Source organism: Narcine bancroftii, chromosome 1, assembly GCF_036971445.1.
Source record: "Narcine bancroftii isolate sNarBan1 chromosome 1, sNarBan1.hap1, whole genome shotgun sequence".
Taxonomy (NCBI): Eukaryota; Metazoa; Chordata; class Chondrichthyes; order Torpediniformes; family Narcinidae; genus Narcine; species Narcine bancroftii.
Window position 1 is genome coordinate 282,536,933 of NC_091469.1, and position 24,604 is coordinate 282,561,536.

The window sequence follows — 24,604 nt, forward strand, 5'->3', positions numbered from 1 at the left end:
ATACATTGCATTTTCTTGAGATAGAAAAGGGCGTACAAAAATAGATGTTTAAAAAAAATCACTGACTATAAGTCCCTACTTAGTTGGAGAAAAACACTGGGGATAATATACACATCCTTTGAAATTAAAGAGGGAGTAGTGAAATTTTAAAAAACTAATTTACATATTTACATTAATTATTATATCATCTATACTAGGAACATAATTCTACAAATAAAACTTGTACTATTTCCAACCAAAGAATGTCCAAGTTATAAAACATTTCGTTGCAAAGTTTTGTTAACGCAGCAATGTTAATCACTATTGGGCAGCTCTCCTTTTCGCCGCCTTGCTGGGAGCTTTCGCAAAGTCCTCTCGATATTTGGAAGTAGTGCGGAATAATCGAACCATTTCATGGTCTTTGCTGTCCAGCACCCTGGGCAAGAAGAGCGAGGATTTTTGGGTCCGGCGGGTTTTGAAGCCTCTTCTCGGTCGGCCTTTGCCATTGATGGACACATACCAAAGTCTCTCGGCATTATTTCTGCGCCTCGACCCTGCAGGGTTCGGAATGGTCCTGTACGACCTGGACGCGTACGTGTTATATCCCAGTTCATGAATCCGCTCGACAAACTCACACTCTGGGGTGTAGGCTTCCTGCAAACGGCAGAGAAACATACGAGATACTCACTTATAGAAAATGTATGTTGATTCTTTTCCTCCTACTATATTTAGACCCGCCCTACCCTAACCGCTTGCCATCATTAAGATGGTGATGCCAATCTTTAGAACAGAAAACATCCTTGTTTGGCTTCACGTCTTCCATATATTACATTTGCCAGTTTTACAACCTTTGGACCGTGGTTATCTGAACGCACGCCGTATTTTATATTAGAGAGGCAATGCCTCGTGCTGTTGAAAAGTGACATCTTCGCGTAGAACTGATGGGTTCGACGCACAACCCATCAATGCTAGAAATCAATATCATTCACAACCGTGAAAACAAAATTTAACCTATTTTTTAAACGAGGATATCTACACTGAATTGCTCCACTTTGGATTATGAACAACTCAAATGGAGCAAAGACAGTGAAAATGATGGTCAGCTCTTCGTTATCCTTTCCACTGGGGCCGTTTAAGGAATTAAAACATCTTCAAGCGGACGGGTGGCCTGCGAATCCCATTATCAAACCAACTTAATCAAATCCATCGAAAGCTAATTACAATTTCTTTAAGTGATAATGTCACCGTACATCAATTTCTCTAAACGAAACACGATAAATTCGACTTATTTGCCAGCGATTAACAATAACGTGAAACATTTTGATGCTGGAGTACTAATTATGTAGGTGTAAAGGTCAATGCTTCTTCCCCCACCCCCCCCCCCCCCAAATTAAAGACCTCGATCTTATAAATCAGGCTTTTTTTTGTTAGGAATCACATATTGAATAATTTCAAAAGCTCTTGTCAAATGAGTTAGAAAATTAGTCGGAAGTGGGGATTAATACTTGCTTTCTTATCCAAAAGAATGTGATATTATCATATCATCAATCTATGGTCGAAAGCACCACTTTTCTCAGCCGATCGAGAAAAGAACTGCATTGATTCAAACAGTGGGAGATATTGAAGAAGTTGCCACTGGGTCAGTAGCAATCTGATCAGAGATAAGAGAGTTGTAGTGTGGGAACCCTTTTTTTTCCCCTGTGTGTGCAATTCTACTCTGAACAGATAAAGAGTTTTGAAGCCCGTGATATCAAACGATGTTTTATCTGAAAATAACATAGTGAGGGAAAGAGAGGAACACACGGAAGTGAAGTGCTTAGATCAAATCCTGGTGTACACGTAGCAGAATGTGAATTCTGAGAAAGATCACAAACTAGCAATTGGGAAACATTCTTTTTCCCCCAATGGCACGTTAGTGTCAACATGTCTTTGGAAAAAAAAACATGTTTAAATGTTAATGCACACGGTTCACTTCTCGCACCAAATGCAAGTACGGAGACTAGTTTTAAACCAAACTCTGGACGTATTCGGCATTAGCAAATGCCAAACCGAGCCCATTTCTAACCCTGAGGGCAGTCGGCCCGTCACTATTTGCGTATGAATCATTGAGGTCTGGAAGCCCTGTTGCAGTGATTTTCCACAATGATTATCCACCGATTTCTATCCGAACCGCCAATTGAGAGGCCTGCAGTTGGTGCTTTGCTACACGAAGTTCAGTGGGAGGTCTGGGCACCCTAATTTGGCGGACATGGAATAAGGTGGGGGGTTGGATGCTAATTGCAAACGTGTTTGGGTCTTCGGAAGAAAAATGTGCAAAAGTTGTCTTTGCATTTACGATCTAATTTACAGCCATCATCCATTGGCCTTCAAGAACCATGAAGGAGCTGCAGTCACTCGATGCTTTATCCATAGTTATCTTGCCCCCTTTAGATCAGATGCAAGTTTATTGTCATAATGTACAGATGTACTGAAAGCCTTGTTTGCTACAGCTCCAGAGGTTGGCAACATACACTAACAATAAGTAGGAATTATGTATAAGAAAGCGAGAGATGACAACATTTAGGAAATAGGGACAGCTACTACTCCTCCACCATCAGACTTTTGAACAACAAACTCAATCAGGGACTCATTTAAAGACTTTTGCCCTTTATTGATTTTTTAAAAATCTCTCTGTATTGTCCAGTTTGTTTACATTTCTCTATTTGTTTACATGTGTAAGTTGAGTCCTTTTTTTGCACCACCAATAACTGGTAAATCTGCCTTGTCCGCAGGAAAAAGGATCTCAAGGTTGTATGTGATGTCCTGTATGTACTTTGACAATAAATCTGAAATCTGAATTTTTGGCACCAGTATCAGGATTATCTCGACTACTTGTATCTACTCCTCAGCATACCCTTTGGTTGGTTTTCATTAGTATGAGGTAAACCACTTCAACTGGTTCTACCTCCCCAACTCCACTTCAAATTCGTGGGATGCCACCCGCAGTGATTCCTTCATCAAGCTATTTTTGAGCACCTCTGGGGGCTTTGGAATCGTCACATAAACTAAACAGCGCGACTATTTGGATAACCCCATCGATTTTCACCCTTGTAATGGAAGTGAGAAGAAACAGGATGGAAAACAGTGCAAGAAAGGTAATAGAAAGCCCCTGGATTTCTCATCGGGATACATTTCTTTCCATCAATAGATGTTGCTGTTATTTTTGAGTTTTGTTTTTGTTGGTAGACATCATATCCTTACATAAACCAACCTTATGGGTGCTTTTTCCACGTACATTTTTAATGATTTTATATCTGGTGGGAACAGACTTTGGAGAGGGGAGGGGGTGAAGACGGAGTCGAGGGGCAACTTTCTTCACACAAAGGGTAATTCATATTCGGAACGAGCTGATGGAAGAAGCGGTGTACGCGGGTACCGTGGAACCGGCACTTGGACAGATATATGGATGTATACGGACCAAATGCATGGAAATGGAATGAACAATGACTGTCAAATTGTCAGCATAGACGAGTTGGGCCAAAGAGCCTAATCTATACTCCGTACAATGGGGTTAAAGTGTCAAATAATTAGATGATTTTGTTTTTATAGTATTTTAATACATCAATAAGTTTAACATGTGAAACTAGCATGGCATAACATCCACATGGTTTAAATGTATCTCCCGTTTATAAAGTAGAATTACTTACCGATGCATACAGACGTCCTCTTTTGTTCATAGCTAGGTATCGACCCGAAAATAATCCTTTGATCGCCACCACTCCAACATCGACAGCAGTAATTTCCAAGATACCTGAAAGAAGGCATGTGAATCAAGTGGAGGAAACCAAACGCCATTAATCTGTCCCAATACATCAGGTGAGGAAGAAGGAACTCATGCGGAGGTATCACACAGTCACAATGTGAGAACCAACAGCTGTGGAGTGAAATGAAAACTTGCTCAAAGATGAAGATAAGAGGAAGAAAGTTGGGTTAACCTTCTAAAAACAAACGATGCAAAGCCAGAGCAAACTGTTATACCAATTCAGAGATATTTTGGATTATCTCGTTCTCTTCACCCTATACAAATCTGCACCTCCCGTTATTTCGTGCCTTTGACAGATCCAACATCTTTCAGACACGTGCAAATTGCCAACCTATGTTTCCATTTATTTTCCTAATCAGCATTCTTCTACTAAATGACAAGTTTTATATTTTATTGCACGGTTCGACAATTCTTCTCCCTTTTATCTGAGATAATTAAAGGTTAGAAAGCGCAGGTACATGCAATGTGCTCTGAATTCAACTTTTAAGTATATCAGTAGTTTTCTGCTTATTCTCAACCACCTTGTTATCCAAAAACAGATTTCAGTGCTGTTTATCTCCACCGTCGTGCCATTCATTAGTTTTAAGTTTTACATTCTGATGTTGCCTATTCCCAACTATTTCAATTAATCCAAATTGAGGCTATACAACACTTCATTACTCCTCATGGGATGTCAGTGATGCACGGAGTACAAAAGGTTGTGGGAAGAGTAACAATTTAAACCGCTTTGTGGTCTTAAGAAAACAAATTTGAGTCTAGTTTATCGGATGGCGCAACGAATTAGGATTACATTTTGTCACCGAGCTTTCAAGGGAAGTGACGCGTGTTATGACAAACCCTTGCAAATGTAGCTAAAGAGGTGGCGTCTCCAGAGATAGTTAAACAAAGTGACAGCTTACTGGAGTTTGGCCATTGTTGGGGGAAATAAACTACTTATCCTTCCAGATTGATTTCCGAACACAAGCTTCGGAACTCCGGACGTGAAACCAGGCGAAGTTGTCGGTCGGGGAAACGATCTTACTGATAACGTTACTCTTTCACGAAGTGTTACACTCTGGGCTGTTCCGTTCTGGCAAATCAAGGGGTTCACAAGGTTTCGCTCAAGTAAACGATATAATACGTCAAAATATGGCGAGTCCTCCTTTAGTTAGACATGGGGTGGGGTGGGGGTTGAGTATCCCAACTGATTGCAGGTTACTGAACATCAGTCACAGCTATAAACGTGTACTGGGAAACAGAATTGTTTAGCGCGATGGGGCCAACGATCCTGTGGTTCAAATTCCATTGTGTTGGGAGTCCCGAGATTTAACGATAAAGGAGTTGTCGACTAATCATTTTGTTTTCTGATGTATAAGAATGGCATTGCAAAATCAGTGAGAAGACATCTGCGTTGAAAGAGCGACCCCGATCCTCCTAAAATTCTCCGATTGCAATAAATTATTCAGATATAGTCACTGAAATTGCAAAGGAATACAAGCCAAAAGAAGCATACTGCATTAAATGTGATGTATTAAGTTGCAAATCAAATCTCTGCCTAATGTAAATTAGATACTATTGTAGCATTCATGGGAAATATTTATTCAGAAATTGCAACGCAATAGACCTTTTTAAATTGCTTTTAAGATTGTTTCTGCTTTACATGTAATCCACAAGTCTAAATAAGCGCTCAATGCACTTCGCCCCAATGCAGTTATAATGAAGTATCAATATTGAACCACCCAGCGTGTAAGTCATTCTCTTCACCCTCTGTTCGTTAGGGTGATTCGGAAATTGAAAGGATGATCTGCTACTCACTGAAAATGCTGTTTTTTTCCAGCGTGCCGTCGATCTTCCCGCTGAGATGGATCTGCAGATGGTACTTAGTGGCACAATAAAGCCTCCTCCGCCTCGGAGCTCCCCCGAGATGCTCATAGACCCCTCCGCGCCCTCCGGCATCCCTCCTCAGTCTGGACTCGCAGGCTGAGGACGGCACACAAGGCACTTTCCGAGTCACAGTCGGCACCCGGGGCAGCGGCGACTGCTGCCGAGTGAAATCCAGGAAACTCAGCAACAAGCAGACAGTTATAAACATTGTGGCATGGTCAACACACTCTCCAATACAATCCGATGCGGATCAAGGTCTGGATTAGCTAAATCAAGGGGTCCCATTAAAAAAATGTTCTAAACGGGTCAACGGATCGCGGGGCGTGTAGTTCGACTCGATGGAACATGGTAATATACATCTGCCCTGATCTGTCGAATCAATAGTCAATGGTATGAGCCATCCTAATCTCAAAGCATCTTGGTTTTGTCTGAGGAACGGTGCCTGCTGCCCGCGTCCTCCTTCTCTCCCAATAGCCCACGGAAGACTGGTTAAAAAAAATCCACTGAATTTTACTTAAGACACTATCGTGAGATTTCGTCGCAACCCCGGTGATCGACGGCGCATAGAAATAAAAGAACTTTCTTCCGAACAATAGCTGAACTCCGACCAATTGATACAAAGGGGAAGGAGGCAAGGTATCAGTCTTGTGTGAACTCACAACAGAGTGCGGAGCGGTTAAGATTACATTACACACAGTGGCTTATTGGGGGAAACCGCATCACAAAGAAACCGGCATCGCACCTGAAGGCAGATTTTCCTCAGACCCCTTCTTAGAAATCCAAAAGACCAATTATGCATAAATATATATATATATATATAAACACGAGGGTTGGAATGAATATTCCCCAGGGCACGCCAGAAGTCCTCGCTACTATCAATACAAACTGACAATACGTGACAACTTGAATGACTGATGCTAAAATGAAGCGACTTAGAAAAAGTCTTTTTAAAAAGATGCCTACAAAAAAAGTGCATACGAATGGAATCTCCTACGTTGCAGAATGTGTAAAGGGGGCACTTTCACTGCGGAGCAACTTATCCACACGCGAGATCTTACAACAAAAAAACTTTTTTTGTTAGTTTTCTGACATGTGCTTGAACTGTTGTTTCACTATCGGTTTAATGCCTCGGTGTACACGTGCCTCTGGGCTTGGAGCTAATTAAAATAATCATGAAGTCTCCGAATTAGCCAGATATTTTAGCCGAAGCTACACTGAAAGCCCACGATGTACCTCTTACTTCTCGGTTACTGTTTGCCAGCAGTACAATCTTTACGCTGCATGCTTTCTTAAGTTAAAAATGCTCGCGTTTTTTTTTAAACGTCAGTACGTACTCGAACCGGCAATTTAAGCATGTTTGTTTTTCTTTCATAAACCACGGTATTTCCCTGGTTTTACGTTGGCAAAATATCTTCTTCAGATCCTTATTAAAACTGTTCGCTACCAGCGCCCTGGTATAATGAGTGAGAGCGATGCATTCACTGATTGATAACCCCCCCCCACCCCATTTCGGGACAGTGCGTATTCTGAACACATTCTTGAATAAATCGGAATCTGGCCGCGTTTGTCATGAGACTTTCATTAGAAGTGAACTTTACGATATTCTTTCTGCTATTGACAATGAGCAACGAAAGAATGTCTACCAGCAACACTAGACGTGGAAACGGAATGGCCTCAGAGGAGGACAGATGGACGGGGGTTGCGAGGGAATGGATGGAGGTCCCCGGTGTCCAAGCCGATGATTAGCGCTACCTCAGCCGTTCATCCGCTTATTGTCACGTTGGTGTCCAAGGGAGCCTTCTCTGGACAAATTGGCGTGCGCGTTGTAACAGCGCCAAACCGCTTCATGCTTGAAAGGGATGTGAACGGCACGATATAAATCCGATCTTTTATTTCAATATTCAGAATGAATGGCGGTTTGTTTACACAACTCTGTGTCATAGAAACAGGCCCTTTGGCCATGCTGCCAAGCGCCTTCCTGAGCTCGTCTAATTTGGATTAAATCCCCCTGAGCCTTACTATCCACGAAGCTACATGTCTTCCAAACGTTTCTAATCATATCCGCCTCTACCAAATCTTCTGACAGCTCGTTCCATCTATCCATTACCCGCGAAAACGTTGCACCTCAGGTTCCTTTAAATATGTTGCTCCTCCCTTAAACCTATGGCTTCCAGTTTGACCCTCCCACCCTGGAGAAAAATGGTGTCCATTCACCTTACCTGAACCCCTCGTGATTTTATGTACCTGAATGTGAACCATTCGTGTAAATCCTTGCCAGAATTTAACAAGAAGCTTTGAATTTCAAAAATCTGCTGTTTCGGGCTGATCAAATGTACCCCGGTTCAGGAGCTTGTTATTCATCTCTATCACGACCTGATGGAACTGCTAAACATATGTTTCAATCAGAACATCAGACAGCTTAATAGCAAAAATCAATCTTTACCCAATATTGCAATAAAGATGTACGAATCCAAACGAATCCATTTTAATTCTAAATGCTAATTAATGGGACGCACAAATGATGTGAGGCGAAATTGTTTCCATCCTTGCAACATTATGGTTACTATTTCGATAATGGGTACCATAGTCTATTAATCCCCTGCCCTCGGCAGCTACTGGTACATTTCAGATCAAGAGAGCAAGAACCGTTCCAATCCACCCACCCCACCCCCCACGCCATCCAGTGAGTTTCATGATCTTTGTTCATTTTGAATGTCAATCTTCCCTTTCACCCCACAAATAAAAATAAAACTGAAATTAAACATTTTAAAATTTCTCCTCGGACATTTACAAGATCAAGAGGTTCACCAAGTCAGACATCAACGCAGTCGAATGGAAGCTCACTGATAAGTTGTCTGGTGACCATTTAAAGAAGAACGTGGCTTTTGATGTGGTCTGGTCGTGACTGAGGGTGGTACTTTAGATGTGGTACGCTGTCTGTTTCTGGAAGCATTTTTAATTAGCCCTTAACCTCCCAGAAAGTACTGTGGCCCCTCAGCAACAATATAGGAGCAGTTTTTCATTCGTCTCTCTCTCCCCCCCCTTCCCGCTTTCTTCCACTTTCTTCTACCCCTCTCCCTCACCCCCGTCTCTTTCCCTCTTTCTATTCCCTGATACCCCTCCCCAACCACCGTAACGGTGCAAGGCGCTCCAGTCCTGTTTATTAAGAAACCAGAAATGCTGCTTCATTTTAACAGTACCTGTGCTGATGTTATCCACAGACTGGAGTGGTCATGAGTACATCTCGTCACGTGATTGACAAATGTATTTCAGTGAATCGAGGATCCTGTTACAAGTGCACGCAATGGGCGGGCTGGAGGGGAAGGCGAAATGCTTTATCTAACCAGAGGTTGCGGAGTGCCAGTGGTGGTCCTATCGGTACCAATTAAATTGGAGTAACTTGGGCTTTCTGCGCGCTTGCCTCTACCAACTCATCTGTGTAGTTCTGAATCTTTCACCATACACCAGCACTCGTTTAATTTTAAATCACCTTTCTCTTTTTATCATTCCTAAGTTTATACACCACGCCAGCACTGTTTCCGCCAATAGTAAGCACTTCCACACAAACATCATTGTATTCCTGCCAGAATCCCAAATCATATTTGTGCGCAGTTTGGGGAATGAAACAACAATTGCTTCATTAAAACTTCCGAACAGGAAGCCTAGATGCTCCTGAACGCCCCCGGATCCAGCGCACACAAGGCACTGCAATTAATAAACGGTTTGATCTGCACGGAGCGCCTTCAAACAGGGTGAATGCCAAGCGCCCATCGTCATAATTAAGGGGTTCACATTTTAGAGGAGGAAGCAGATTTCCAGGAAACCCGGCGTTTTTAATCATAAAAAAATGAGGGTGTTAAATATAGATGAAGGATTTTCTATTCCCAATTTCCCGTAGGCTGCGCATCCTGTTGGTAACTTACTGTCAATCAATGATTTACTATTGTAAATGGATGTCTGTTGAAAAAAGGGGAAGCTGCAATTTGTAGCCGCAATAAGTATAAGGGCTACCCCCAACCCCCTCCCTTCCCTTCCTCGCTAATTAAAAAGTCATTACTTGTTCAAACACAGTACCTTCTACTATCCCAAGAACCCAATATTCAAAGGCAGTCATTAAGTGTTGCTTTCAATTCTGTTAATAGTTTGTTAACGCAGCTACTGGTAAACTCTTTAAAAAAAAAGCCAGATTAACCCGTCGTACTATAAAGGAGACGTACCTTTCAATAGAACCACTTACCTCATGTTTGTTTTCCTCCCCCTACGACCCTGCTTTTTTCGCGCACTTGGCCACGGAACTCGCTGGGAAAATTTTGAAGAAGCCCTTCGCTTTTACGCCCGTGTAATTAATCTTGGTGACACTGAAGGATCTACGATTTACCAGGCAGATTAATAACAATGATCAATCGATTTGCTCTTCGAAGGGAATATCATGATTGGCTAAAATAAAAGATGAGTTCTCTATTCACGAGTTTTCTCTACAAGTCCTTTCTCATTGCTATACATTGATTGGGATATTGATACACTCAATGCCAACATCACCGTTCACTCAGGAATGTTTTCTCAGATGGAATAATCTTATGGATGACGTTAAGAACGTTGAAAGATCCATTGTTGGAACTTTTTCCAAGTTATAAAACATAGAACATTAGGCACAGTACAGACCCTTCGGCCCTCGATGATGTACAGACATACAGTATATTTTCATACAAGAGTCTAAGAGTCTGTTAATGCCACTAATGTTTTAGCCTCCACCACCACCCCAGGGAAGGCATTCCAGACACCCACAACTCTCTGTGTAAAAAAAAACTTACCTCTGATGTCTCTCCTAAACTTTACTCCCTTCATTTTGTACAGATGTTCTCTGGTATTTGCTATTCCTGCTCTGGGAAAAAGTCGCTCTCTGTCCACTAGGCCTCTCAGAATCTTGTAACCTCTATTAGTCTCCTCTCATTCTAGCTTTGCTAACCTTACCTCAGAAGGCTTATTTTCCAATCCTGGGCTCTGCACCCTCTCCACAGCTTCCACATCCTTCCTATAATGAGGTAACTAGAACTGAACACGATACTCTAATGTGGTCTGACCAGAGATTTGTAGAATTGCCACATGACCTCTGGACTCTTGAACTCAATCCCCCATTAATGAAGCCCAGAATCCCATAGGCTTTCTTAACTATCCTATCAACCTTCGTAGCGACCTTGAGAGATGCATGGCTTTGGACCCCAAGGTCCCTCTGTTCCTCCACACTGTTAATTATCCAATCAACTCAGTATGTTCCTAAAATGCAGTTTAAATGTGTTGCTTCAGTAACTCAGTTCTCCAACTCACTGATCAACCCTTTCTTTAACAATAAAATTGCTAAGAAGCATATCATTTTTTATTTCTATATAAATCAAGTTCAGTTGTAAAAATAAAAGAATATTTTTTCCTTCTTAAAGAAAACAATCGAATGGACAAGACAGATCTTGTCTATTGCCACAAGGACATTAAAGGGAAAGGAAAATAGGGGAATGGGGCCACCAAAAATTACCTTGTCTAATCCTATAGAGTACATGACATTTGGGAAGGAGTATAATCACAGTTAGCTGCTGTATAACACACAAAATCACTGATTCGGACTACCGAATGTTTTTACAACATATCAGTTAGGGACAATTAGATAAATGTAACACAAAGGCGATGGTTCAGACGATCTTATTTCTCTGGTATTAAGTCACTGGAACAGACCATTAAACATTTAGGCTGCCGCAGACTTTCAGATTATAGACAGCACAAATCACTTGGTCACTGATTATCAGATAACTACACCGTAATGACTGGCACAGATTGAAGAGACAGACTACATGCAGAATGCCTGGCACCAGTAAGTTAGTTTACTTGCACACAGGATACTGTCATAATACAGCATGCCCATTCAACTTAGAACAAACCTATATAAAATTAACTGACTATAATTGTGTGCTTTTCAAGTTTGGATGATCAGTAGTTTATTCTAGATATAGAAACTAAATTTTAAGACAGCCTTATCCATGCCTTTCACACCAAACAGTACAGTGCAGGAATAAGCCATTCAACCCACAATATCTGCGCCGAATATGATGCCAAATTAAACTAAATCTCCATCATGTGAACTGACCCGAAATGTTGACTGGCTATTTCTTACTCATGGATGCTGTCTGATCCGATCAGTTCCTCCAATAACTCAAATTTCCAACATCTAGAGCTTTTTTAAATGTTAAACTAAATTTCTGCTTGCACTTGGTCCATTTCCCTCCATTCCTTGAATATTTTATCATTTGTTGTTTTGTAATACTTTGGGAAATTTTCACATGACAAAACAAATGTGTTGGTTCTTGCAATAACTTCAACGATAATTTGAACAACTATAAGCATTGAACAGTTTCCAGTTGAATATGCCAGTGCTTTCTCTTTCCTGCTCCTCTAAGAGGAATTGGCAATAATGCAAACTGATCTTTGAACCTTTCCTGCTGTACTATCTTTTTCTCATGCCACAGTTTCTTTAGTTTGCTTCTGATCTGACGGCCTGGTCTGAGCTCGAGTCACTTTCTCAGACATCAGTGCCTTTTGGTCCCTTGACAAATCACCGCTGAGCCTCTTTTGTCTCGTCCCTCTTTGATCTCACCTGCCCTGCCAGCACGAAGGATTGGGTACAGTCAAAAGCGCGATGCAAACTAAAATGTTTCATTCCCCTGCAACAGCTGAAGCGGGGGAAAGTAAATACATTGTGTATATGATGTGCACAATACTTGATTATCCTTTAAAATGCTATTCATACTTGGAGTGAAATATATAACTGATTTGAATACATGCTACCATTTAAAAATAAATGGACCAGGCTCCTCCGAATCGAAGTGAGGATGGATCCCTTAATCCAAAGTATGACCTCATGTCCAACTGTACCTCTGGGATCCCGAGTTCTGTATCAGTGCGATGCCCGATTAGAAAGCAACGTTTCAAAATACTGTTTGAATGGAAGCTTCCCACCACTGAAATTGGATAGGGTTTCTTACACTTTGTAGCTTTCTTTCATTTCTGACTTCAGGTTTCAACTGTTTCCACTATCTTTTCAGAAAGCATTAGAATACTCTCCACTTTCCAACAGTATAATCTTTGTGATGTCCTGTAATATTATCATCCAGTTGAGGGGAGGGGTGGGGGGGGGGAACTATTCAGAGAAGAGCTATAGGCAGACCTGGTTTAGATCCAATTGGACCAATTAAATTAACAAATTTTCCTTTCAATATTGGAAGTACATAAAGAGCTGACTTGCTTAATCTATTTAAAGAAGAAAATAAACTCCTTGTAATTTAAAAAATTAAATGTTTTCTTCACAGTGATGCAGGGAATGGAAGAAAGTTGTGACTTAATCGCACACATCAATGAAATTTCAATCATTTAATGTGCTTGCCTGATAGAGGTTCTAATACAGCAAGTCAGCTTGGAATATAAGCTCTACTTTTCTCTGCAGAAATATTTCCTCATTTGCTGAACATTTCTAGCATCTGTTTTATTTCAAATTTCCAATATTTGCAGAATATTATGTTCTTGAGTGACAGAATTAACTAAATGTTGTCACTATAAACAGCCACTTAATTCTGTTTCCTTTCTAGCTGATATCAAACACCAAGTTTCAAGCTAACAAAGGACTAGAGAACAGTTGAGCCTTCAAAGAAAACTTTGAGAAAAAAATATTTTGTCAGATGTGTCTGAGAAGATATTTGGCAGCTTCCTCTACGGAGCTCAAGAATCATGTGGACATATCATCCCCAGCACCTTTACGGTTGCGGCTGGCTATTAGAATGCCGTCCACGTAAATGAACGCAAACCTGAGATCCCGGCCCAATGCGTCCATCATCCTCTGGAATGTATGACCTGCATATATATTTTTTTTAGCCCGAAGGGCATCCTAAGGAACTCAAACAAACCAAAGGGTGCAATGTCCTCAGGTTGGACCAGGATCTGGTGATAGACCGTGATGAGGTTGACCTTGGAAAATATCTGTGCCCCAAGTAAGTTCACAATATTGTTTGTGGGGCACAGGATACTTGTCTGGTGTGATGGCCTCGTTAAGGCAGTGATAATCCCCACACGTCCTCTATTCCCCTGCTGCCTTTGGTATTAGTGCAGGGGGGACACCTAGGGACTGCTGCATGATTCCCAGCTCTTCCATCTTTCAGAACTCTTCCTTTGTAAGGTTGTTTTTTTTTGGGGGGAGGGGGGAAGCAGCATGCCCTGGTGGGGAGAGGGAAGCCCTTTGTGAGGATGTGGTGCTGTACCCCATGTTTCAATTCTGCTGAGGTAAACTGTGACATTACGATGGAGGGGAATTCTGTCAGGATGTGTGCGAATTTGTTGTCGGCAGTGGTGATGGAACATAGGTGAGGGTGGGTAGCTTGGCCTCCCCCAGGGAGAAGGTTTGGAAAGTCTTGGCGTGTACTAGCCTAGTCCACTAACAGGAAGTGAGCCCTGAGGAAGTCTGCTCCCAGGGGTGGTTGTTGCACTGTCGCCAGAGTTAATGTCCACGGGAACTGGCTGTCCCTGAAGTGAAGTGGGATGGTGCGGGTTCTGAAAGTTCTTATATTGGAATTATTTGCTGCCCTCAGGGATGGGCCCAGCTCCCCATTATAGGTGTCATAGGCTGAGTTGGCAGGTCGCTGATCTCGGCCCCCGTGTTGACTAGGAAATGTCACTCTGACAGGGAGACCCACATGTGGAGGAGGCTGTCTCACTGCCAGCCGCTGCAGCCACTAACAAAGGTTGGCCGCAGCTTTTCCCTGGGATGCGCAGGGTGGGGTGGCATCAATGGGTCTCCAAACCCCACCACTGGTGGTAGAAACAGTACTGCTTATCAGGAGGGTCCATTGGTCTACTGGTCAGTTGTGGCGGTCTAGTCGTTCGCTGCATGTGAGGCCTTGCGACTTGTTCCACCACCACGCTGGTGTCTCCTTTTGCTCCCCAGAGCGTGTCTGCTCAGGCTGCAACTTTCCTGGGGTCACTGAAATCCTCCTTGGCGAGCAGCAGTTGGATATCCTCTAGTTATCACTCCAGGAATATCTACTCAAAGATCAGGTAAGATTGTGGCCATTGGTTAAAGATAACATGTTGCTCATGAGGTCGGAATGGTCCCTGTCCCCCAAACCATCCATGTAGTTTACGCACTCATGCTTTGTGAGTCCGAAAGTGTGAGTTAAAATCTCTTTTAGGGCCACATATTTGCCTTGTTCCAGAGGCTGCCGGAAAAAATCGATAACCTTGGTGGGTGTACCCTGGTCGAGCGAGCTCACCACGTAGTAGTACATTGTGGCATTGGCTGTGATCTGTCGAAGCTGGAACTGCGCCTCAGCCTGCTCAAACCACATCAGTAGCTGCGAAGTCCAGAAACTGCATGGAGTGTTGCTTGTTCTTCCTCTGTTGGGTCCAAAACGCCGTTTGGACTGGTTGGGGTCACTAAAGTGGCACATGCTATGGCAGGGCGCAAAAGCAAGACACACACACACACACTGTAAGTACAGTTGATACTAGTTTATTGAGTGCTTTGCCCTGCCTTATATAGACCTGCTGGACCTAGTTGTCCAACTGCTTCCAGTGGAAATGAGGCCACAGGCGTTCTTGCCAATGGTTGTCATTTCCCATCGCGCGGGCCTGAAGCCCGGGGAGAAAGGCCATTTAGTTGGCGTGGTCCTTGCGGGATCGCCGCATTTGACCATCAGTTGTGTGCCAGGACGCCTATCGGGTAGCAGGCCGGCACACAGTAACATAATTTTTGCATTGAGAATAATTTAATGCAAACATTCTTTTGGAATTAAGGGTGGAAAGGAGCATGTAATTGGGAAGAAGCAAGTTTGCAGATGACAGCAGTGTGGTAGGTTAGTGCAACGCTGTTTACAGTGTCAGTGACGGGTTTGAATTTGTCGCTGTTTGTAAGGAGTCTGTACATCTTCCCTGTGTCTGTGTGGATTTCTTCCGGGAGCTCTTGTTTCCCTCCCACCTTTTGAAATCATAATGGATTGTAGGGAAATTGGATGGCACAGGCTCCTGGGCAGGAAGAGCCTGTTACTGTGCTGTATGCCTTTTAAAAAAACACATTCACTTTATTTTCTGCATTGATACAATGGCATAGTGCTGAATTCATTGATGATTTGTGGATCTCTTCTTGTTTACCAGATGTTTTCACACATTATTTCATTTGGAGGTTCAAACTGACCACACAGGGCGACCATTGACCACTTTCATGTTAACATTCCATGCCAATGCTGCCAACTCTCTACAACTGTGGTAAGTGAGCAGAAAGTTGGGTGATGACGTGTTCTTGTGGTTGATTTCTAACGAAGACCAAGCACTTGTCTAATGTTGACAGTCTGACCTTGTATTTTCCATCGTGCTTTTCATAGTCTAGAAGTATTTCTCAACCAATAAAGTACTTTGAAATATTAGGAGTTGCAACTTATAAAGTGTGACAGCTAAATTGTGCTTAACAGCATCCCTCAAACAGTGACAATAATATGTCAAGATGATGCTTTATAGGCCTTAGTTGACAGATAACTATTGAGCAGAATTAAGACCATAAGATATAGGAGCAGAACCAGGTTATTCAGCCTATCGAATCTGCCTCACCATTCTATCATGAGCTGGTCCGTTTTCCCTATCAGCCTTTAAAGCAACAAAATATCCCAAGCCACTTTTCCAAAGTATTATCAGACAAATTTTGATATCGAGCCACATAAGGTGAGAGCAGGGCAGATCACCTAAAACGATTGGTTCCAGAAGTTTGCTTTCTCAGGAGTGACTTGGAGGAAATTGAAAGATAGATTTATGCTAGGAATCTCAGAGTTTATGTCATTAGGCAGCTACAAGGAGATTCAAGATTCTTGAATTAGCATTCAATAATACAAAGAATGTAATATACATGAAATACATCAATTTTTGCTTGCAGTAAAGGCAAGCAAAGAGTCACTATTAGCATTGCCCATTGACCCCAATAATAAGAGAAAGAGAGGCAAAAATGGGTTCCTTCAGAGACAATGAGTGACCATAGATTTGCCTCAAGCAGTCCCGCAGCCTCTGCAGCCGCACAGACACCTGATCATTTCACTGGCAACCTGAGCTTCAAATCCAAACCTCCTTTATGATCAGGAAGCTTTCAGCACCTAAGGCCCTTTGGGAGTCCTTCGTTCTCAGCATCCTCTCGAATCTGGTTCCGATACATGGGATCCATGAGCTCGTCTCCAGCAGCCCGTAGACTGGTGTGAGTCCTTCAGCCACTGAGCCTCTTGTTCAACTGTTGCCATGTTCACCTTCTTGCAGGATTGCCTCTCAGGCTTTTCCATTTCAATGGGAGGTATCCCCCTATTTCTGGTGCCTTGCACCAGTCCACTGCTCCCCCGAGTCTACAACCCTTCATGGTATGATGCCAACCACAAGCACTGCCATCTTGTATACAGACCTCTGTGGTTACAAGATGTCAATAAAAAATAGCATTGACTCCTCTAACAGACTACATAAACCCTGTATGGAGCCGTTGGAATTATACCCATGCAGTAGGATCCTCTGGAGCATCACTGTGTCTCTGCTTCTCACTCTCCTGGGAGTGTAGTGTAGCCAAGTTTGTGGATGATACTAAATTGAGTGGAAAAGCAAATTGTACAGAGGACGTGGAGAGGCTGCAGAAGGATATAGTTATGAGTGGGCAAAAGTCTGACAGATGGAGTACAACGTTAGTAAATGCGAGGTCATCCATTTTGGTAGGAAAAATAGAAGAGCAGATTATTATTTAAATGGTGAAAAACTGCAGCATGCTGTAGTGCAGAAGGACTTGGGAGTGCTTGTGCATGAATTGCAAAAAGTTGGGCTGCAGGTACAACAGGTTATTAAGAAGGCAAATAGAATGTTGGCCTTCATCGCTAGAGGAATTGAATTCAAGAGCGGAGGTCATGATGCCACTGTACAAGGTACTGGTGAGGCTGCATCTGGAATACTGTGTGCAGTTCTGGTCTCCATACTTGAGGAAGGATATACTGACCCAGGAGGCAGTCTAGAGGAGGTTCACCAGGTTGATCCCAGAGATGAGGGGGTTGATCTATGAGGAGAGACTAAATTGCCTGGGATTATACTCATTCAAATTCAGAAGAATGAGAGGAGATCTTATAGAAACAAAATTATGAAAGGAATAGATAAGATAGAGGCAGGAAAATTGTTTTCACTGGTAGGTGAGACCAGAACTAGGGGATATAGCCTCAAGATTCAGGGAAGTAGATTTAAGATGGAGATGAGGAAAAACTGTTTTTCCCAGAGAATAGTGAATTTGTAGAATTCTCTACCCAGGAGGCAGTTGAGGCGATTTCATTAAACATATTTAAGTTTCTGTTAGATAGATTTTCACATAAAAAAGGGATATGGGGAAAGGGAGGTGGGTGGATTTGAGTCAATGATCAGATCAGCCATGCTCCTATTTCTTATGTTCTCTGGCAGTGCCACCATTTTTCTTTTGTGGGCTTGAGAAGTCTTAAGTGGTCAACTGCTCTGATCCTGCTCTTAACTCAAGTGTATTTAAACTCGCAAGGAAGACCATAAGGAATTTCCCAAGCAGTGTCATGGTAGTGAAACCAAATTCATATCAAATAAAGGGAAAAAATCTGTCCTATTCAGGTCAGAACTAAAGAAAACTGAGGTAACTTCATGCAATTATATAAAAATGAGACCAGGTGACCTTTAAGTGCAATTATCAAGCTCTTGGGGTCTTAACATTAAAATGGAATCAGAATTTTCAAACCATTATCTTGCTTGGTCATTCAGCAGAAAACCTGGAACATGTTAAGACTACCAAGTGTTGCTGCTCATGCTTTTCCCCCCTAGTTCTATTCACTGCTGCAATAACCCTTATGAGAAGGAAGATTGGAAAATATAACTTGTGCATCTTGAAAAAAAATCTGTATCAAAAAGTGGATTTTTTGAAATATGCATATATATGCCATACTTAGTTTTTCCTAACCTTTAAACCTTAATATCCTGCTATGTTTCATTGCATTTATTATAATTGAAAAGGTTTTAATTAATGAAATAACAATGACCTTGTGGCAGCTCACCACTCGGCAGGCGAACTGGCCCCGCTTGTAAGCCACGCGACGGGGCAGCCGGCCAAAATGGCGCCGTAGGGGGGGGTTTCCCTTCCTTCCAGCATGAGGCTTAGAAGCCCGCACTGGGGGACCACGTGATGCCTGGGTGACGTCAGCGCCCTCCAGCGTGGTTCTCAGCCAGGTCCAGGGTGGGAGTATAAGTGCAGCCCATCAGCCTGCAATAAACTAGTCTGCTCACTGAGCTCAACCCGTCTGGTCGTGTGTGTTCATTCAGGAGCAGTGGAGCTGCCGCTACAATTGGTGACCCCAACTGGTTCAAACGTCTTTGAACCCATCATGAGTGAGCCTGGGATCAGCGCTATAGCTGTGAAACTGCCTGAATTCTGGGTTCAGGAGCCAGAGACTTGGTTCGACCACGCGGAGGCTCAGTTTCACCTCCTCCAGAGTTCGTCCAACATGACCAAATTCTACCATGTAGTCGCTGCCCTGGACCAGGCCACCGCCAGACGTGTGCTGCACCTTGTTCAGCACCCACCCGCCGAAGACAAATAAGAAACCATCAAGCGAGTGCTTACCTGATCCCTCAGACTATCCAGACACCAGAGTGCTGCTTGGATGCTGCACCTCGACACCCTGGGAGATCAGCCCCCGATGGAGCTGATGGACAAGATGCTCGTGCTCATGGGTGAGCACACCAACTGCCCACTCTTTGAACGCATTTTCCTTGACTATATGCCCGGGGACATCTGGCCGCTGCTGGTCCAGGAGAGCTTCACTGACCCGAGGAAGGTCGCCCAGAAGGCCCAAGAGCTATGGCTCACACAATTCCCGGAGGGCTCAGTGGTCCAGCAGGTCACTAGGCACAGGCATGACCACGCCAAGCCCACCCCTAGTGTTGCGGTAGAGCATCTGGCCCCTGCAGGGGCCCCCAAGAGCATAACCAAGGCCACAGCATCCGCTCCAGGCCTCTGCTTCTACCACCAGTGCTGGGGAGCCAAGGCTTAGAAGTGTCGTCAGCCCTGCTCGTTTCTGGGAAATTGACCAGTACGGCCATTGTTAATGGTTGCGGCGGCTGGCCAAGGACGCAGCCTCCTCTACCTGCGGGACTCAGTCAGCAGCCGGTGGTTCATTGTTGATACTGGAGCCCGGATCAGCATCAACCCGGCCGTGGCTGTCGAGTCCAGGAACCGACCTTGTGGACCTCCCCTCCGTGCGGCCAACGCAACAACAATCCGGATGTATGGAAACCAGACAGTCCACTTCCAGATCGGCCAACGAAATTTCACGTGGAAGTTCACCATCTCATCCTTCTCGTCTGCCTCCTCGCACACGGGCTTCTGGTGGACATTTGAGGTAGATGCCTGGTGGATGCCCATACCTTCCAGGCCGTTCGCCTCGACGCCTCCCTCTCAGAGCAACCTCAAATGGCCACGATCAGCATGCCCAGGGACGAGTTCCAGTGAATCCTGGACGAGTTCCCGACATTCCTCAAGCCACACTTCTCCACTGCCACGGGGTGTTCCACCACATCCCCACCCAGGACCCACTGGTTCATGCCAAGGCACGCCAGTTCCCGCCTGACAAGCTCCAGGTGGCGAAGGAGGTGTTTTCACACCTGTTGGAACTGAGGATCATTCGGCGGTCTGACAGCCCATGGGCCTTGCCGCTTCACCTGGTCCCGAAAGCCTCCGGCGGCTGGCGACCTTGCGGAGACTATTGACGGCTCAATGAGGCACTGTTCCTGACCATTACTGCATCCCTCACATCTAGGACTTTATGGCCAACCTGCATGGCACGAGGGTCTTCTCCGAGGTTGACCTGGTGCGCGGATATCACCAGATCCCGGTGCACAGTGAGGACATACCCAAGACAGTAATTATCACCCCCTTTGGCCTGTTCAAATTCCTGCGCATGCCGTTCGGGCTCAAGAACGCCGTTCAGCCCTTCCAACGCCTCATGGACTCTGTGGGCAGGGACTTGGATTTCCACTTTATTTATTTGGACGACTTCCTTGTCGCCAGCAATGACTGGGCGCAACGTAAGGCCCACCCATGTGTCCTTTTCTCCCGGCTGGCCGACTTCTGCCTTACCATCATCCCGGCCAAGTGCCAGATCGGGAAAGAGTCCATGCAGTTCCTGGGCCATACCATCACAGCCGAAGGAGCCATGCCCGCCGCCATGAAGGACACCACTATCAGGGAGTTCCCACACCCGGACAGGCTCAAGGGGCTGCAGGAGTTCGTGGGTATAGTCAACTTTTACAACCGCTTCATCCCAGGAGCTGCACATATCATGCAGCCGCTATTCGTCCTCATTGCAGCCAAGCACAAAATGCTTGCTTGGAACCAGAAGCCTGCACCACATTCAAGGCCACCAAGGATGCCCACGCGAAGGCCACCATGCTCAGCCACTCGCACACTGACCTGCATATGGCACTCTCTGTCGATGCCTCTGCCACAGCCATTGGTGCCGTCCTGGTGAATGGACATTGGAAGCCGCTGGCATTCTTCACCTGCTCCGCCCGCCGGAACGCAAGTATAATGCCTTCGACTGCGAGTTACTGGGCAAGTATTTGGCGGTGTGGCATTTCTGCTATTTTTTGAAGGGGAAGACTTTTACCATTTTCACCGACCGCAAACCCCTCAACCAGTCGCTCGTGACGGCAAAGGATCCCTGGTCGGCCCGCCAGCAGCGTCACCTCTCCTTCGTGTCGGAATTTACAACCGACATTCGGCACAAAGCGGGAAAGTACAATGTGGTTGCCAATGCACTCTTGCGACCGGCCATCTGCACGCTGACGGTGGGCCTTGACTTTGACCAGGTCGCCCTGGACCAGAATTCTGATGAGGAGACAGGGGCCTTCAAGACTGCCATCACGGGCCTGCAGTTCCAAGACCTCCCGACTCTGAAGGCACCATCCTGTACGATATCTCCTTGGGCACCCCGCGGCCAGTGGTTCCCCAGCAGTGGCACAGGCAGGTCTTCCGTCAAATCCACGACCTTTCACATCCATCCATCAGGTCCACGGTCCGGATGGTGGCAGAACGGTTTGTATGGCATGGGTTGAAGAAGCAGATCGCGGGCTGGGCCAGAACATGCACCCATTGCCAGACGTCCAAGGTGCACAGGCACACTAAGGCACCTGTACAGAAGTTCGTGCATGTCTAGGAACGGTTCAGCCACATTCACGTGGACATCGTTGGGACCTTACCCATTTCCCGGTGCAACCGTTACCTGTTTACGATTGTGGACCACACCACTCGCTTGCTCGAGGTGATCCCAATGTCAGACGCCTCCACCAACTCCTGCTCCTGAGCACTGTTGCGTGGTTGGATTGCCCGGTTCAGCATCCCAAGTCACCTCACCAGCGATCGGGGCGCCCAGTTCACATCTACACTCTGGGCACAGCTCGCCAACAGGTTGGGGATCCAGCCACACTGCACCAGGCCAATGGACTGGTTGAACGTCTGCACCGCCACCTTAAGTCAGCACTCATGGCCCACTTCACCGGTCCTGACTGGGTGGACGAACTGCCTTGGGTGCTCCTGGACATCCGCTCCACTCTTAAGGAAGATCTGCAGGCGTCATCAGCTGAGCTGGTCTATGGTGTACCGCTGGCACTACCTGGTGAGTTCGTCAACGCACCTCACAATCCCCAGCGGTCACCGCATGAACTACTTTTTCAACTCAGGGCACGGTTGGACTCGTCCGAACCCCCACCGCCGCCCAGGCATGGCACCCATCTGTCTCACGTTCCCGGCGAACTGCTTTCTGTGGGGTACGCTTTTGTTCGGCTGGGCCCGACTGTGGCACCTCTGCAGCGTCCATACGAGGGGCCATACAGTGTTCCGGCTCTGCGTTCATGCTGGACATTAGTGGCAGATGGGAGCTGTTTACCATGGACAGGCTGAAGCCAGTGCACCTCGATCCCTCCGAGCTCGTGGTCATAGCCCAACCCAAGAAGCAAGGCTGCTTGGCGAAAAAGGACATTGGCGCCAGTTCTGGGGGGGTCTGTGTGGTGGCTCACCACTTGGCAGGCGAATCGGCCCCGCTTATAAGCCACTCGCCAGGGCAGCCGGCCAAAATGGCGCCATTGGGGGGGTTTCCCTTCCTTCCAGCATGGGGCTCAGAAGCCCACGCTGGGGGACCATGTGACACCTGGGTGACGTCAGCACCCTCCAGCGCAGTTCTCAGCCAGGTCCGGGCTGGGAGTATAAGTGCAGCCCAGCAGCCTGCAATAAACTAGTCTGCTCACTGAGCTCAACCCGTCTGGTCGTGTGTGTTCTTGCAGGAGCAGTGTAGCTGCTGCAAAACCTGATATATTTTGAACTTCAATATTTCTTAGTTCCACCATTGTTTCTTTGCCCACTGTGGTTTCAAGAGCTGTGGTTTTCTTCTGATGCTATTACATGGCCAGTTTTCATGTGAAAAACTTCACAGTAAATGAGCCAGGTAACAAAAAACAATGCTAGAGAAACTCAGCTGGTCGAACAGGGCATTTTATGTAGCAAAGATAAAGATACATAACTGACGCTTCAGGCTTGAGCCCTTCAAGGCATGACAAAATATAGGCAGGTGCTCAAACAAAATGGAGGGCGAGTGGGAGAGGCAGGGGGAAGAGCACAGGCCCACAGGCAGCAAGTAATAGGTAGATAAGGGAGGGTAGGCACAGCAGCAAACAAAGGGAGGAGGGATGGCTCTGTGAATGGAGAGGGAAAGAGTGGAGAGCTGGAGGAAGGGAGACAAAAGGAAAAGGGAGAGAGAACAGAGGCAGGTTATTTGATTGTGGGATTCAAACCCAAGCTGATAGTCACATTATTCAATTTTTCCAGGAGGGATCATTGAGAAGAGATGTTAGTGGGTCCTTCTGTTTCTCTCCCTAATCACCTGTTACTAGATAATACTGACTGCAAATAATACCCAAGTCGCAGCATGCTTTGAAAATCAGTGAGCCCAGATTTTGTGGCTTAATATTCCAGCTTTAAACTAAGGAGGAATGTCACTTAAGATTCAGATGTGGAGAATCTTTGGAATTCTCTGCACTAGAGTCTCACTCATTGATTGCATTCAAAAAGAGATTGAATTGAAATTAGATTTCTAATTTACTCAGATTTCAAATTTATTGTTAGATTACATACTTGATATCACATACAACCCTGAGATTCTTTTTCCTGTAGGTGAAGCACATTCACTACTTATTGGTAGAAGAAAAAAAAAACTGTACACTATGTACACGTGAACAAGTAAACAAACTGACTGTGCAAAACAAAGAGAAAAAAAAGTGCAGAAATAAGAGTCCTGATTGTGTTTGTTGTTGAAAAGTCTGATGGTGGATGAGAGGCAGGTGTTCCTGAACCTGGTGGTGTGAGTCTTGTGGCACCGATACCTCTTTCCTGATGGTAGCAGTGAGAACAGAGTGTGTGCTGGGTGGTGTGGATCCTTGATGATTGCTGTTGCTCTCCCTCAGCAGTGTTCCCTGCAGATTTGCTCAATGGTGGTGAGGGTTTTGCTTGTGGTGTCCTGGGCTGTGTCCACTACCTTTTGAAGGGCTTTACACTCAGGGGTATTGGTGTCTCCATACCAGATCGTGATGCAGCTCGTCACCACACTTTCCACAACACATCTGTAGAAATTTGCCAGGGTTTCTGATGCTAAACAAAACCTCCAAAAACTCCAGATGAAGTAGAAGCATTTATGCACTCCAGGGAAAATCTTTCAAGACAGTGACTCCAAAAAACAAATTTTTGTTCACCCTCTTACCTCTGATCCCCCAATGATCACTGGATCGTACCCTTCTGGTTTTCCTTTCCTGTAGTCAACAATCAGTTGGTTTTGGTGACATTGAGTATAAGGTTGCTGTTGGTGCACC

At 45.0% G+C, this 24,604-nt stretch overlaps 1 protein-coding gene across 1 annotated transcript; it reads right to left on the reverse strand.

Annotated features, from left to right (window-relative positions):
- Positions 1 to 253: 253 nt before the first annotated feature.
- Positions 254 to 5,852, reverse strand: fgf3 (fibroblast growth factor 3). Its single transcript, XM_069922804.1, has 3 exons — positions 5,576 to 5,852; positions 3,666 to 3,769; positions 254 to 633 (listed from the first exon to the last, which is right to left on the reverse strand). The coding sequence occupies exons 1-3, from the start codon at positions 5,850 to 5,852 to the stop codon at positions 301 to 303; spliced, it is 714 nt and encodes a 237-aa protein (XP_069778905.1). The 3' UTR covers positions 254 to 300.
- Positions 5,853 to 24,604: the final 18,752 nt, after the last annotated feature.